We start from the raw sequence: 14,840 nt of genomic DNA, 5'->3' as shown, positions 1-14,840 counted from the left end.
TACCTGAACTTTCTTTTCATCATGTTGGTAATGCAAGCTATGGAATGCCCATAGATCTTGCAATCAAGAAAACAATGGAGATTGGTGCCAAAAGCTGATTAGTCTTGCAATGATAGAGAATGAAAATTCAAGAAGATCATTAGAAGAACATATCATTAGAAGAGAGATGCCTTCATATAATTGAATAGAATTATAAATCTGCAGAAAATAGGGTCGAAAGTCGATCATACATAATTAAATGGATCAATGAATAAACTTGTGTTTACAGGAAAAAACTTTGCAGTATACTTCCTCTTCTATTTTTGTGTCCGGTGGCATGGCCTCCATATCGGAGTTCGTGTATCTGAGCCTAAATAGCACAGACATCACATACTGGGTCTCAGTAGCTGGAAAGAGGAAGAAAGAATCCTAAAGAGCCCATCCGGGTTGTCTGCATGCACCTGAAAGGCAAAACTAGAGAGTGAGACGCATTGTTGGAGCTACCTCACGATTGCCATGCCTAGGAAAAGATAATAACATGAAGCCGAGTTCCAAGCCATTCTTAGAAGAAGAAGAAGAATAGTTTCCTATATTTTATCGGAGATAAAACAACATAGACTAGAAGATTGTGGCAGATCAGCCCATAAGATCATGGAATGTAGAAGAGCAACAGGCATATCTCAGTTTTTCAGAGAGGGAAAAAAAAAAAAAACTCAGTTTGCCAAAAGAGATGCCCAAAGCTGAAATCAAGAATGTTTTTTTCGGCTGATTTAGCTACAGGCAAATATCAGCTTTTCACAGAGTAAAAAGGGTTTACCAAAACGAGCTGCCCAAAGCTGAAATGAGTATGGTTTTCAGGCTAATTTGCAACCCCAATGTTCTTCATTGCATGGCCACCCACCCCAGGAGGATGACGAGAGGGTTGGAACAATGGACATTATAACCACAAAGCCTATTTGTATCAGAAGCAAAATGCCATAAAGTAAGCTAGGTAGCATACCCAGTGTCCCGCATCTTCAAGTACATGCATCTCAACTCCAGCTCCCTCGTCTGCAGCCAACTCCTCTGCAGCATGAATCCTTTGAAGATCTTCAAGAGCCCATCTGTGCAAACTTCTTTCAGCTTTCAAGAAATTCACATGAACCCCCCGGGGCACATTCTCCACAGTTTCCCTGCGCATGTTAAAATAATGGTCAGTAGTAGAAATTTAAATTAAGATAACTTCCAATAATCTTAATTCAAACATCATATCGCTCAAGGGGTATCACCAGAGAATTGTTTCTTCATATGACTTGTACATCTCAGCAATGCCCTTGAGGTCAAAAATCCATGAGAAGCCTGGTGGCAATGATGAACCAGTCTGACTAACTGGCCGGAGATTTGTCACCACCCACTGAGACAAGTAAAAAAGGAGCAACCTAATTAGCCTGCCAAGCAAGCAGCTGGACCTATTTTTCCTCCTTTTTCTTTTAGTCTTTTCCCAAAATCCAACTAAGCCAAACTGCTATAACTGGTAGTCTTACTATGCACAATATCATGTCTGATTATGAGAATTGCTACAAATGGTCAATATTCATATTGAAAGTATACCCTTGCCACATCTGTAGAAAATCCTTCTCGAACTAGAGCATCCACCACTTCATGCTTTGATGAAACCTGCAATGAACTCAAGGTTTCAATCCAAGAGCAGCCATGAAATCAAAGCTTCAATTCAAGACCAGTAATATAATGTTAGTGAATTTTGAACCAACTTGGTAAAGCAATGAATGGTGGGATGGAGAAAGGGAAAGAGAAGAGGAAGTTAGGGAGACCATAGTAATGGTTTCAAGTTTCAACATTACTGAATCCTTTATATAGTGGGCATTTCTACAGTTAAGGAAGAAGTTTGAGGGATTATACAAAGCTCATAGATCCCATAAGATTTTTAGGATATTACAACTCTACTCCAGATGGGATCCAGTAACACCCCCCCCCCCCCCACCCCCCGGGCACCCGCCCGGGCAAAATAAAAAAATAAAAAAATAAAAAACAAAACTCCACAAAAAAGAAGAAGAAAAAGAGAAAAGCCTTCCACCTGCAAGGGAGATTCTCATCAAACAGGTCCTACATCTTAAGACATGATCCAGTATACTGTATAATTGAATGGATCAAAAATGTTTTTCTACTAAATATCATATGATACATTAAACGCCACCAACCACTGAGTGTAGGTTTATAATGAAGAAACATTTTCTCAATAAATAAAAGCACTCAAAGATCATGATTTGACAGGAAACTCCACCATATGGTGACTGGTAATCAAAGTATAAGTTCAACCCGCCAGTATGTGGTTGCCAAGCAGTATATTTTTTTATTTTAATTCAAGTAAGAATATCTTGATGTCCTACGTAGCAAATCTGACACTTTATGTTTGCCTTGTCAAGTAAAAACTCAATATATTTGTGAACAAGAAATGATAAATCTGTGTCACTTAACATTTTTGCATTATGGATAATAAATAGAACCAATTTACTGGGAAAAATCTTACCTGTTGTGGCATGCTACTTAGAAAAGAAATCAGTTCACCAGGATGATCTTCACCATCTCCACCAGGGCGAACTTTCCCAGGAGTAGCATCAAGAACCCAGACCTTCAAAGAAGAAAGCATTATTAAATAAAAATGTTTTTAAAACATTGAATCAAGTAACAAAGATATAGGACAGAACATATAGGGTCATGAACTATCAAATTTTAATCTTACCCTGACAGGTCGAGCAAGAGGTTTTGCAGCTTGTTCTACCATGCTTAAGGCAACTGAGCAGCATATGTTACAAATGCACAACAGAATGATTTAGTGCAAAATAATCTTATTTTCCATAGAACTTGCAAATGAAAGTACCTTTGCCACCAAAACTGTGACCAACTAAGACTCGAGGGGTTACTCTGAGTTGTGCCACCTGTTTCAGGCAAAACATGTCAGTTAAATCCATTGTAATAACAAAGAAAGAATGAGATAACAACCTGCAATAACTCTTAAAATCATAAAATAATAAGAAATAATGGTGATTAAACTAAGGTCGATGCACAGAAACAATAATATGCATAGAAAATTAACAACCTCCAATAACTCTTAAAATAATTTTCTATATCCATGTCATTCTTAGGATGATTCTTTATCCTCGTACATAACCCAAACATCGATTTTAAGTCAGACAAATAGACTAAGGTCTAAAGCCAAATAGATAAAAGTATATGCTCGCAACTTGAACTAGCTAAATAATTCATTCAATATTAATATCTCTGCATAGGGTTGCAAGTATGTGCCTTCATTAGATATGCAAAAGATTTCCTAGGTGGGTTCTCATAAAGTTTGTCATTTCAAAATTGAGTACTAAATATGTTATTCTGAAGAAAGATAACAGGAGTGTAGAGTGCATGCAAAACCTTTACAAGTAAAGATCAAGAGGGTTCTCATAAATTTTGCGACTTCAAATATGAGTATTAAATATGTTATTGTGAAGCATTAGATAAGAGGAGAGTAAACTACACGTGAAACATTTACAAGATCAAGAAATACGCACGAGCTTTAGAACATCAAGAGCAGCTGAAGCAACAGTATGCGGTCCATGCTTCTTAATTGATGCTGAATCACCATGACAACGCAAATCAACCAAAAGAAACTGCACTAGCCATAGTGGACAACAAAATTGGTGAACAAGTATAACAATAATCATTATAAGGATGCACAGTAATATCCAAATTTTAAATGTGGGACCATTTGCTAAGCAAAAATATATGTATGCTGCTCAAGTAAAAGCATGACCAAACATGAAAAGTGAACTAAGCATTAGGTGGTAGAGAAGAACAAAACTTGCTTTGTCCATGCTTCGCTACCACGAAATGCAAGTCTGTGATTGGTGATCACACAAGGTTCTCCCATAATTCAAGAACTGGAAGGAGCAGTTATAGGACTGGAAAGGAACATAGAAATGCATAGATAGGAGAAATAACAACTAGCCAAAGCAGTGTTCAGGGCAAGTGGAGACAAAGATGTGCAGAAATGGAAAGAAAGAGGTGTGACGAAGTGATAAGTGACAAAGAGGTCTCCTTAGGTAGTAGGTAAAATACCTGCCACGTGGGAAATTCTTGAGCCAATCTCCTTGCAAAAGATCCTGAGAAAATTTGAGCCATCACTGACATGCATCTAGAAGAAAATTCAAAAATATACTGAACATACATAAATTAGAACCACAACTACATTTGTGTTTATGTAAGTACTTGAAGATATTCAATAATGATGTTTCACATATGTATAACTTTTCAATAACCAGATCAGAACATTCCCAATTGAGAAAATTGAGAAAATGTATTAGTTCTCCAAGCAGATGGTCTATACCCAAAATTTGGAGACTCTTCACGCATAACAGTTTGTAAATCAATGAAATGGAAATGACTTCTCATAAACAAGGGGACTAGATATATTAATAAGCAATAACATTGCAAGGGTGGATTAAATTTTAAAGAACCAGCATTTTTGCATTAACCATAGCCAACCCACTGTGTGGTGGAAGTGTTTGATGCATCAAAAACATGTAGCCTGCTAATGGTAGAAAGATATGTAAAGATAATGAGGAGCATCCTACGGATCCTTTAAAATTGAAAATAAGGAAAAAAAAGTCTGCAAATAATTTCTTAAAATTTGGTAACAAGAGGCATTGGCATTTTTCTTTTCCATTAAGAGTGCAAAAAAGTAAGAATTGAGGAAATACATACATAAGTTGCCAGACCAAAGATTTTTTAAATAGGGAAATGTTATCCCCATTAAAAGGGCCAATCACCTGGTGCAAAAGACTAATGCCAACATTGCACAAAATACAAATCAGTAACATGACAGCCAATATTTACAAATATACAAACTGACTAAGGCTAAGTAACTCAGAATAGTTGAGTTGGAGACTTGAACCAAATATTAGTATCAAAAGTAATCAGCATTTCTTCAATGAATAGTGAGATCTGTTCTGTTAAGCAGGGCCATTTTCACATGTTAGGTTCTGGAATCCACTCATTGTAATGAAATCTTGCATGAAATACATTAAAACATGCAGCAGAAGCTTTCAGTACTAACAATATGAATAGGAAAAGACCTCGACCACAAAACAGTACCAATCTTTGGTGAGCAGCCATATTTGTTCATTGCTTTAAACTATAAAATTCAGTCAAAGATTAATCTTCTTAATTCAAATGTGCAAATTTATCCAAGAATATCTGACAAGTAAAATTGAATGAGGGTGATAAATTTATGCAAGCATGATAGAATTATAATCTTGGGAGGAACCACAGCATTAAGGAAACATCAGGACATTAAAAGTACAAGTAGTTTACTAACCCCAATTCTTCCTGCCACCAAGAATTCCATGCAGGAGAACAGCAGTAGGCGGATCAGGCACTGACTTGTCCATAAAAGAATTCCACTCAACCTGTTCCAAAAAAAATAAGAAAAGATTAGTATATGAAATTTATACAGGCCCCACAGATTATGCTTGACCAGAAGTTTAATACATAAGAGACCCATTAAGCTTTAATCAAAAAACAACTGGAAGACGGTGGTGATTATTTGGCGATCATCCTTGCTGCATGCTATGGCATATGCGAGTAATTACTCACTAGTTATTTGGTAATCCATCTAGTATGGAATTCCCACAAGGCACACTCTACTCTTAGGTGTAACTTGAACTGTAAGTGACATGTAAATTCATCAACTGAATCGACATAATAAACATGATAAGAATTTTAGAATCTGAGATAAACATCATTTTATCAAATTTATAAGCCATGATGCATCCTCTGACCATTTGAATAATGAGGTTTCTACTGTGTTAAGGAAACATGATATAAACGCAGTTTTTCCCCCCCCAAAACATCCACAAATCAGTCTACTTATACTGTCTTCTAGCACGTACCTCTTTGCAAGAGAAAAATTTATTATGGATGATGGAATAGCATGAGTATATCCTTTTTCCAATAAATGTCAAGAAAACATTACGCATTGCTTCTACAGAAATCGCTATTCTGGTGAAAAATGGTCTAATAATCCACAAGAAAAGGCTAAAAGATAAATATTAAAAATCGTTGGCATTAAATTACCCTGCTTATGTAATATGTTCTGAATTTGCAGAAAATTTGACCGGTCATAAATGTCACATTACTCTAATTTCAATCTCCACTGATTATGACTACAAGTGAAAAGTGTCAATTACCGATCGAATAGAAACAGCTGAATTATTATATCTAAACAGTATGACAAACAAATAACATTTACAAGAAAATTCAAATACTCATGAAGTCAACAAGCAACCAAAAAGGTGAAGGGAGGTGGATTTGACATTGAACTTACAAGGCTTCCTTGAACCAGATCATAAGCCTGCAAAAGATAAAGAGCTAAATTTAATTTAGTAAGAACTAAGACATCAAAACTCTAAATTTTTGAAAAGACATCATTGTATATAATCCTTCAATCAACTCTTCTAAAAGTCAAATTAATCTTTGCATATTTTAACATTTTAGTAGTTATTATCCAAGTTATTTCATCCTTGGTATGTCCAACAATAAAGTTACAAATTACCAGCACTCCGCTAGATTTGGCGACATCTGGATGCTGAACAATTTTCTGGCCTAGTAAAGCCATACGAGTGCTAAATCTTTGATGGGATTCCAAAGGTTTCATCCTGGAACTGTTTGCAAATAACCGGCCAACATGGTATGCCTCATCCTAAAACCAACCACAGAAATGAATGTAAACAGAACAGAATTTCCTCATAACAGGTTTCTATAATAAATGGAGAAGAGAGAGGCAACTGCCATATAATCACCTCTGTTTTCAGAAAGAAGACAGTGCCTAACATCAAAAAAAAATCGACACAATCAACGGCAGCCAGATTATTATTTGCAAGGATATTAGGCTCATTCCACTGAAAGGACCACTCAGATCACTGACCGAGCATTTACTTGCAGGTATAATTGAACTGTCAAAGTTGCAACAGCATGATAGGTTTTACCTTTCTGAGACAGAAATATCATAATTTACCCATTCTTTCAAAAGGCCCAAAGACAAAATCTGAAAGGGTGGATGCTGCACCTTCAACACAGGTGTAAACAGGCAAATTATCACGGCACAGAGTTGCTATTCTTCATTATTTAAAATTAAACTAATACTTTTTTCTATTTTAAAAAAGAAACACTTAACCATTGAGTTGTCATGGTCACTGACAATCTAACTCATTTCCACCAGTAATCCGATCCATTTGCATCCCTAAACAAGTTTAGTAATTTTCTTTAAGGAAGTTATCATATAAGTGGATTTCAGGTGTACCCTAAACATGCACCTATGAAACAAGACTACAACCTTAGCCACATCTCAGTTGTAGTTACTAGTAGAAGAATGATTTGTTTACATTCTTTTATACTAATCGTAAACTTCAATCTTATAAAGTTTCAGGCAAACCCAGTCAGTGGGGCATATCCAAAATTTCCCCCCAAAATCCTCCAGCTCAAAAACCGCAGAGTTCCACTTGGAAACAAGTCAGAACACCAAGATACCAACATAGTCCAATTATGTAGCAAGGCATGTTCAATTCAGAGTAATGGATGCAAGAATGATTGAAGTGCACAAACATGTAAATCCTCCATGATGAGTTTTCAGAATGTGTTGCAAAAGCCTTATTAAGGGAAATCAAGCTAGGGATGAGCAAGCCTCAAGTATTAATAGCACTATAGTACTGCACCAAAAACCTTTTTTAAAAAAGAAAACTATCACTGTAAAGTATACCTTGCTCCGTTATGTTATTATAATGTGAGTAATGGGCTGAACTTTTACTTGAAACTGAAACTGAAATGCTTCATTTTCACTCAACCAATCCAAAACTAGGGTCAGTTTTGGACTTTAGACTGAAACAAACTAATTAGGCCAACTGCATCATATAACAGAGCAAGTTTATCAATAATTCCAATTCCATCTCTCATGATACAAACTAGATAGAGCCAGTGTCTCTCGCTTTTTCAAGCCATGTGTGCTGTCCATAGAAGATACTGAATGAGAATTAATAGCTTACTGTTACTGGTTACGGAGCCAAATGACCAAATAAGCTACATCCCACTTGACACATGGATCTTGGGTAGACTCAACCTGATCCACCTTGTGTGAACATAAAATTGTAAGTTCATATTAGAACGACTGGCTAACTGATTGTAGTTTAAAGTTCTGTATGCATTTAAGTCTCATAGTAATCCTCCTAAAGGCCCCTCACTTCACCTGCTTTCTATATGGGCTTTGCAATTTAGCACAAGTCCTTCCAAGCAGACCTAGCCATGAGTATTGCAGAACCAGAAAAGATCAGCAGTTGTCCATAGAGTGCATGCTGACTGTAGATAAATGCGCGCAAGCATGTTTATACCATATCAAAGCCTAAGTTGTTGAAGTTCAGCAACATGCAAACTTGCGATAGTCAAAGAAAACAGTAGTTTTGGTAAATAACCTCGGCATTATGTGCTGCTTACAGCTATCACTAATTAAGATAGACTAAAGCTTGTTTCAACCCAACTACCACCTAAGTTTTAGGTTAAGATAATATGTTCCTCCCATGAACTTTAGCTCATATTATTGATTATTGGAGCAGTAGTTGAGCTACAAAGCTCTATAAGCACACATGACTGAATTGGCTTCTACCAAAACAGAGGACTAAACTGTGAAATAACCAAAATCCCCCTCTCATCAAGAGCTATTATTCACAAACTTGTAAGAAAATTTTTGCTATTTCACCAACATCAAGCTTCCAGATTCCTTTTCTATAAATTCAAACTTATTAATTAATCAAATTCACAACAACTGCTAAATTATAAGCACGCTCATTATTATGATCTTAACTGCAGTTATTGCATTTAAATTTAGGATCATCCACGCTAATAACCAGCAGATTTTTGCAAAGCATTCGTCAATGTAAATTAAGAGGAAAAAGGGAAAAGGCACCAATTTTGTAACTAAAATTCGAATCCGATTCCGAGATAAAAGTTTACCACACCTGCAATCCGATTTCCTCTCGCCAAAAAACAAAGCAAAATTGTTTTTTTCTCTTCGTAAATGAGCAAAGAACATAGGATTGTATTTAAAAAAGAAAGCAACTTCAAGATCCGATCGAACCTTTGAAGACCTCAAAATCCGAAGCGTCACCCTTCGATCGATAGAGGCAGCAGCGAAGATCCCCATCCCCTTTCCTCCACCACCAGCCACCCACCTCGGCTCGCATCCGCACATCACCCCAAGATTCGAAACCCCCGCCATTTCGATCGAAGGACTAATGCTGCGCTCCCGTAGAGGAAATCAGGTTTCGAAATTGTAGAAATTAGGGTTTCTCCGCCTCTCCGATCGTTTTCGTGGAGGAGGGCGGAGAAGCCGAAGTCGGCGACGCGAGCGTCCCCGACCACGTGGCGCGGCGGCGTTACAGGCAGACCGCGTGCGCCGTTAAGACAGTGGGCCGGGTTGACCCATGATCCGGACCGATCCCTTTCCGGATTTGATCCTAAAATTAGATCTGTCCTATTTTTCATGTTAAATCTAAATTTTCTAAATTCCGACCTAATCCAATCCGAACCTAATAAACTATCAAAGTGCTGGCCCAGCCGCCCAGCTTAGTGCTTAAGGCTCCGGCCCAGAGTGCTTAAGAAGTTTGTTTTTTTTTAAAGATGTAAAGGAAGACAAAAAGAAGTCATCCGATTTTTATTGAAGATTAGAGTACTTAAGAAGTTGAGAATCTCTCGTCTATATGACTCTAACTCCCTTCTATTCCATCGGTTTCATATTTTGATTTTCTGCTGAACTTCATCTCTTGCTGTCTTCCATCCAGCTAATCATATTTTCAGTACCATTATTATGTTTTCTACGTATTGCTACTTCTTCTTATTACATATTTTGTGCATATTTAGTAGATTTTTTATTTTTAATTATCAAAAGTAGAGTATAAATCTTCAAAGAAAACAAAAAAGAAAAAAAAATCCCTTTCACCTTCCTTTTCAAAATAAATTTCTCAAATCTCACATCCCTTTCTAGTCCTCCCAGCTCCATCTACATATAAGATGCTTGCTTGGGTGTGGGAAGGAGAAACCTTGAAGAACTTAAGGATTTTGGCTGCAATATAAGCAAGTCTAATATGAAAGTTGGGAGCACCAAGCACCCAAACTTTGATGTCCACTCCATCCCTTCTCTCCAAAACCCAAGCCCATATCCAAAAACCATGGAAGAACCCCCTTCCACTCCCCCACCCCAACATTCCAACTCCACAAGCATCAAAATCCCAAGTAAATCAAGAAGAAGAACAATCCCCCAGCGTTCCTCCTCTCTCCAACCATCCTCTTCACTCCCTCATAGACTCCATCAAATCCTTCTCCTCCCATGGCCACCTTTCCAAGGCCTTCACCACCTTCTCCTTTCTCCGCCTCCACCCCTTCTCCTGCGCCCTCCTCCCCCGCCCCCTCTCATACCTGCTCTCCTGCTCCACCTCCCAGAGAGCCCTCCCCGAGGGCCACCAGCTCCATGCCCTTATCCTCTCTCTTGGCCTCCAAGACCACCCTTCTCTTCTCCCCAGGCTCACCACCTTCTATGCCACCTTTGACCTCCTCTCCGACGCCCGTGCTGTAGTCTTTTCGTCGAACACCTTCCATGTCCTTCCATGGAATCTGCTCATCTCCGTTTGGGTTCGAGATGGCTTCCCTGCGGACGCCCTCCTCGCCTACAAAGAGATGGTTCGGAGGGGCGTCGAGCCCGATCACTTCACTTTTCCATCCGTTCTCAGGGCTTGCAGCGAGGTTCTTGACCTGGATTTGGGAAGGGAAGTGCATCAGTGCATCGAGAACAGTAGCATGGGGTGGAATTTGTTTGCTTACAATGCTTTGGTCGGAATGTACTCCAAGTGCGGGGAGCTGGTCGTTGCCCGCAAGCTGTTTGATGAGATGCCTGAGAGAGATGTGGTGACTTGGAATTCAATGATCTCGGGCTATGCTTCAAAGGGGATGTGGGAGAAAGCTTTTGAATTGTTCGAAATGATGCGGGCGGAGGGCTTGGAGGTGAACTCCGTGACTTGGAATACAATCGTTGGAGGCAGCTTGCAGATGAGTAATTATGGAGAAGCACTGAGACTGATCTCGCAAATGAGAGCGAGTGGATCTGATATGGACTTTGTGACATTGATTGTTGGCTTGAGTGCATGTTCTAGGATTGGGTCTCTGAGATTGGGGAAGGAGATTCATGGGTTCGCAATTCGTACCTTTTGTGACGGTCTTGAGACTGTGAGGAATGCATTGATCACAATGTACTCGAGATGTAAGGTTATGGACTCTGCTGATGTTTTGTTTCGGATGGCTGAAGTCCGGAGCTTGGTGACATGGAATGCTATGATTGCGGGCTTCGCCCTCTCAGAGAAAGCAGAGGAGGCTTCCCAGGTTTTCCGAGACATGATCTACTCAGGAGTTGAGCCAAATTATGTGACAGTTGTGACCTACCTTGCTCTCTGCGCTCGTGTTGCAAACCTCCAGCACGGGCGAGAGCTCCATTGCTTCATAACCAAGCATGGATTTAAGGGCTACCGGTTGTTGTGGAACTCTCTCATTGACATGTACTCAAAGTCAGGCAGGATCTTGGTAGCTCGAAAAGTCTTTAACGTGATGAGTGACCGTGACGAGGTCTCCTACACTTCGATGATTGCAGGGTATGGAATGCAAGGTGAAGGGATCACTGCATTGAAGCTTTTTGATGAGATGATTGATAGTGGGATCAAACCAGACCATATAGCCATGGTGGCTGTCCTCTCAGCTTGCAGCCACTCAGGACTTGTATCCCAAGGCCAGACACTCTTTGAAAAGATGCTCCATTCTTACAACATTGTGCCGCGAATGGAGCACTACTCTTGCATGGTAGATTTATTCAGTCGAGCAGGTTTATTGAGGAAGGCAGAGGAGATTCTTGATAGAACACCATTCCCACCGACGTCTGCAATGTGGGCAGCTCTTGTTGGGGCATGTCAGGTCTATGGGAACACAGAGATTGGGGAGAGGGCAGCGAGGAAGCTGATGGAGATGAGGACCGACAACGCCGGGCACTATGTTTTGATTGCTAACATGTATGCAGCTGCCGGGTGTTGGGAAGAACTAGCGAAAGTGAGGACAGTGATGAGAGACCTGGGGGTTAGGAAAGCACCAGGTCTGGCATGGGCTGATCTGGGGAACGGATTCCATCCATTTGTGGTGGGTGATAGATCAAATCCGCTTGCTCCTGAGATCTACGAGATGTTGGAGGGGTTGACTGACCAAATGAGGGATGCTGGATATTTTGGCAATCTGGATTTGTGGTTAGAGGAGGAAACTAAGGGTTAAAGTTGGGGAGAAAGTCCAAGTTGTAAGTAGAACTCTGAGATGAAATTCTCAAAGACGAGGATTGAGGAGGAAGTCTTCTTTTATATTTTTTGTACATAAATTTATAACATCCTCCATTCAGATGATTGGTTTGACTAATATTGATGGTCATGGATACCAGAGGAGAAATTTAAGGTCCTCTTCTCTGCCTACTGACTCTTATGGGATGTCTTCTGCAACTTATTGTGTTCTGATTTTCTTCAGGAATCATTTTATGACAAGAACTGCAGCAAAAGCTGGTGATTTGGCACATTTGGATTGACCTCTTCAATTATGTTGTTACCAATGATGTTCGACAGAATCCACACCTGTTTATCTGCCGGCGATGCTCATCCTAAATGACTGGCTTTAGAGTGGATGTGGGTGAAAAAAGACTAGAATGCAAAAACAGGAATTCCATGATCAGAATCTGGTTATACAAGGACACTTTAAACATGAAGCCCGCATCCCAAGCTCAAGCTACTAACACCAGAAAGCTCCCGGAACTGATGAAGCAGTTGGGCACCTACAGATAATTTAAATTGAGGAAGCAGGAAAGAGAAGAAAATTCATTTTTCTTAAAGTTCTTTGGAGCATATTTTCAGTGATTTGTTTGGAGATTAAAAAAGAATACGGGGGTCGATGTTTCTTGGATTTTTTTTTTCCTTTTTGTTATGAAATTACTATATTATGACTTCTTTGCCTTGAGAGCTTTTCAGTAAGATTTCGTCAAGGGGCTAAAAAATGGTTCACCAAGTTCTAGGGAAGTACTAATTCTAGACCACAGAGTTAACTAGTTTTATCCACATCTTGCATGGATTTTTTTGTGTGTGTGAAATTAGGAGGGGCTAATCTCACATGGAATAAGCTCTTGCCTATGATTTGTACCAGGATAACATAATCAAGCTTCAAAAGGGTCCTATTCGCTGTTTATGTGGAATTGCTGATGGGAGACAAATATGAAGCTAGAGAATTAGTATAGTTTACAATGTAATTATTTATTGTATGATTCTAGTGTTGTCATTTATTTTTTAAAAATTTCGAATGAAACTTTCATGAACCACAAGCACAAGCAGATCCAAGAATATCAGTGAGAATAATGATGAGAAAAATTTGAAAGATGAGAGTTGCCACCGGCATTGAGAGACTAGAGATCATTCTAGTACGCTTAGCCAGAATGTGGAGATGGATGGACTTAATTTTGTGGTTGTGTCCCTCAATCTCGGGTCCATCTTTTATAGAAGTGCTCCTGACATTCAGATTCCATAATAAGAGAAAAGTTGCAACAACTCCATTTCATCCCTTCTCCAACGGATAGATTAGTTCTGGATAAATTAATTTTCAACTCAATCACAAGGGCCAACAAATAAAAATTCTAGCCCTTAAAAAGATTATAATCCTGATTCCTAGGCACATACAATGCATCCGAGGTAAATCATGGATGGCTCTAATCGTAATCATGTGACAGATGTCTATGATTGTAGTCTGACCTTAAAATTCTAGATGTGTATTTTTATTAAATTTCTCTCCAGTAAAAGCTTGAGGTGTGTTTTTGAGAACCCGACAAGCAGGAATATTAGACTTTGTACGGAGGCTCAAGACCACAGATGAAGCCTCCGAAGTTCGCTGTTTTAACAGCAAAGCACCAGTGAGAGCCAAGCTGCTTGGGGAAAGAAAACAAAAGAAGTAACATGCCTAGCCACCCCACGGCCTCTATTTAATTGTCTCAACACCTTTGTCCTCATTTGTATTAATTAAATAAACGTAACCAGAAAAAGTCAAATAAAGGAAACCAAGATTACTATATGAATCTTGTGGGGAAAGATTAAATATAACGAATGAACGACCCTCAGCAAACAACTCAAAGAAGCAGGTCAATGCCTTTGTAATATATGTCAATTATGAGAAAATTCATTGGCTTGAGGACTCATTTAGTTCGTAGAAAGAAAAAAAAAATCTTTTTTTACAGTATTTAAATAATTGAAATAAAAAAGTAGCTTTTTTTTATAAACATAAGATTTTTATATTTTATGTAAAAAAATTCATATGGAACATAGAAAAATCTAATTCTCATCCTACTGAGAATTGGATAATTTTTTTTTCAAAAATCCTCTTAAACTTTTAGATAAAATAAGTTAAAATCATTTTCTTTATTAAGAGCATAATAAATATTTTATATAAATTTTTTAAAAAAATAGATACTCAATCAAACATAAATCATTCTATAATATGCTGATCTTTCATGGTCAACTAAACATACAAAAACTATTTTATCAGATATCATCAAGATCCATCTATCTAAATATCATCATATACATCTAGAAAATCGTATACTTTGGCAGAAGCTTGTACAATTAGAAAAAAAAATTTTATTAATAAAAAAAATCTACTTCAACCGATATAGGCACGGCCATATATAACATAAAATTACACTTAGAAAAGATGGA

The 14,840-nt window shown here is 38.4% G+C and overlaps 2 protein-coding genes across 2 annotated transcripts; one reads left to right on the top strand and one right to left on the bottom strand.

The window, feature by feature from the left end:
• Positions 1–152: 152 nt before the first annotated feature.
• On the bottom strand, positions 153–9,527 carry LOC103719496 (alpha/beta-Hydrolases superfamily protein). The gene is made up of 13 exons (XM_008808772.6): positions 9,152–9,527; positions 6,581–6,727; positions 6,353–6,379; positions 5,345–5,435; positions 4,087–4,130; positions 3,540–3,638; positions 2,858–2,915; positions 2,720–2,772; positions 2,507–2,608; positions 1,570–1,635; positions 1,248–1,372; positions 980–1,151; positions 153–440 (listed from the first exon to the last, which is right to left on the bottom strand). Exons 1-13 carry the CDS (start codon positions 9,290–9,292, stop codon positions 366–368), a joined length of 1,200 nt encoding a protein of 399 aa, XP_008806994.4. The 5' UTR covers positions 9,293–9,527; the 3' UTR covers positions 153–365.
• Positions 9,528–9,702: 175 nt separating this feature from the next.
• Positions 9,703–13,197, top strand: LOC103719495 (Tetratricopeptide repeat (TPR)-like superfamily protein). Its single transcript, XM_026809401.4, has 2 exons — positions 9,703–12,549; positions 12,619–13,197. Exon 1 carries the CDS (start codon positions 10,192–10,194, stop codon positions 12,373–12,375), a length of 2,184 nt encoding a protein of 727 aa, XP_026665202.4. The 5' UTR covers positions 9,703–10,191; the 3' UTR covers positions 12,376–12,549; positions 12,619–13,197.
• Positions 13,198–14,840: the final 1,643 nt, after the last annotated feature.

Source organism: Phoenix dactylifera, chromosome 2, assembly GCF_051530095.1.
Source record: "Phoenix dactylifera cultivar Ajwa chromosome 2, Ajwa_hap1_PhDact_Kaust_v1.1, whole genome shotgun sequence".
NCBI classification, from domain to species: Eukaryota; Viridiplantae; Streptophyta; class Magnoliopsida; order Arecales; family Arecaceae; genus Phoenix; species Phoenix dactylifera.
This window is presented reverse-complemented; position numbering and strand designations above follow the sequence as displayed.